This window comes from Fukomys damarensis, unplaced genomic scaffold (genome assembly GCF_012274545.1).
Source record: "Fukomys damarensis isolate Sample0158 unplaced genomic scaffold, DMR_v1.0_HiC HiC_scaffold_19, whole genome shotgun sequence".
In the NCBI taxonomy this organism is placed as follows: domain Eukaryota; kingdom Metazoa; phylum Chordata; class Mammalia; order Rodentia; family Bathyergidae; genus Fukomys; species Fukomys damarensis.
In genome coordinates, this window is record NW_022900931.1 from 65,423,178 (window position 1) to 65,423,841 (window position 664).

At 60.2% G+C, this 664-nt stretch overlaps 1 protein-coding gene across 1 annotated transcript in view; it reads left to right on the top strand.

Annotated features, from left to right (window-relative positions):
• Positions 1–664, top strand: part of Myh14 (myosin heavy chain 14) — a gene marked incomplete at its 3' end in the record, with an annotated part of 49,559 nt that overhangs the window by 35,085 nt on the left and 13,810 nt on the right. The window contains 1 exon segment of the mRNA XM_033766024.1: positions 6–227. Within this exon segment, the coding sequence (XP_033621915.1) occupies positions 6–227 (222 nt within the window).

Consider the following 664-nt stretch of genomic DNA (forward strand, 5'->3'; position numbering starts at 1 on the left):
TGGAGGCTGAGGCCACGGGGCTGCGCGAGCAGATAGAAGAGGAAGCGGCCGCCAGGGAGCGCGCGGGCCGGGAGCTCCAGACTGCCCAGGTCCAGGTGTGCGCCCACACCTTCCCGGGTCCCCACACAGGGACCCACTCATTCCCCACCCTGTCCGGCCCGGAGAGCTGCCCTGGACCTCCCTGCCCACAGAGGTCCACGGCGCCCCAGTGCCCCTGGGCTAAGCCTGTGCCTCTGCATGCGGGCTTCAGCCTCTGAGTTGGCTGGTCCTTGCCAACTCCTGTGCGTACTTCAAGACCCATCCCAAAAGACCCCTCCCACAGGAAGTCTCGTGAATATTTAAAACAGATTCGGAAGCCCTCCTGTGGACTCCCATGGTTCCTAGACTTTTACTTTAGCCTCTGTGGTAGAGACTAATGGCTCTGTCTCCCCATTCAGACTGCCCCCCCACAAGCTCAGGTCTGATTCAAATCTGGGCCCCTGCAGCAGTCAGTTTAATCTCCTGGAAGGACTGGGGCTCATCGTATTCCCAAGTTCAACCCCACTCGGAGCTAGAAGTGCACCATGGAGTAACGTTTTTCCTTCAGGCCTCAGTTTCCCCATATGGGAGAGGGTGTCGGGAGCTCGTGCCTGGGTCATCCGCCACCTCTGTCCTCTCACCAGCT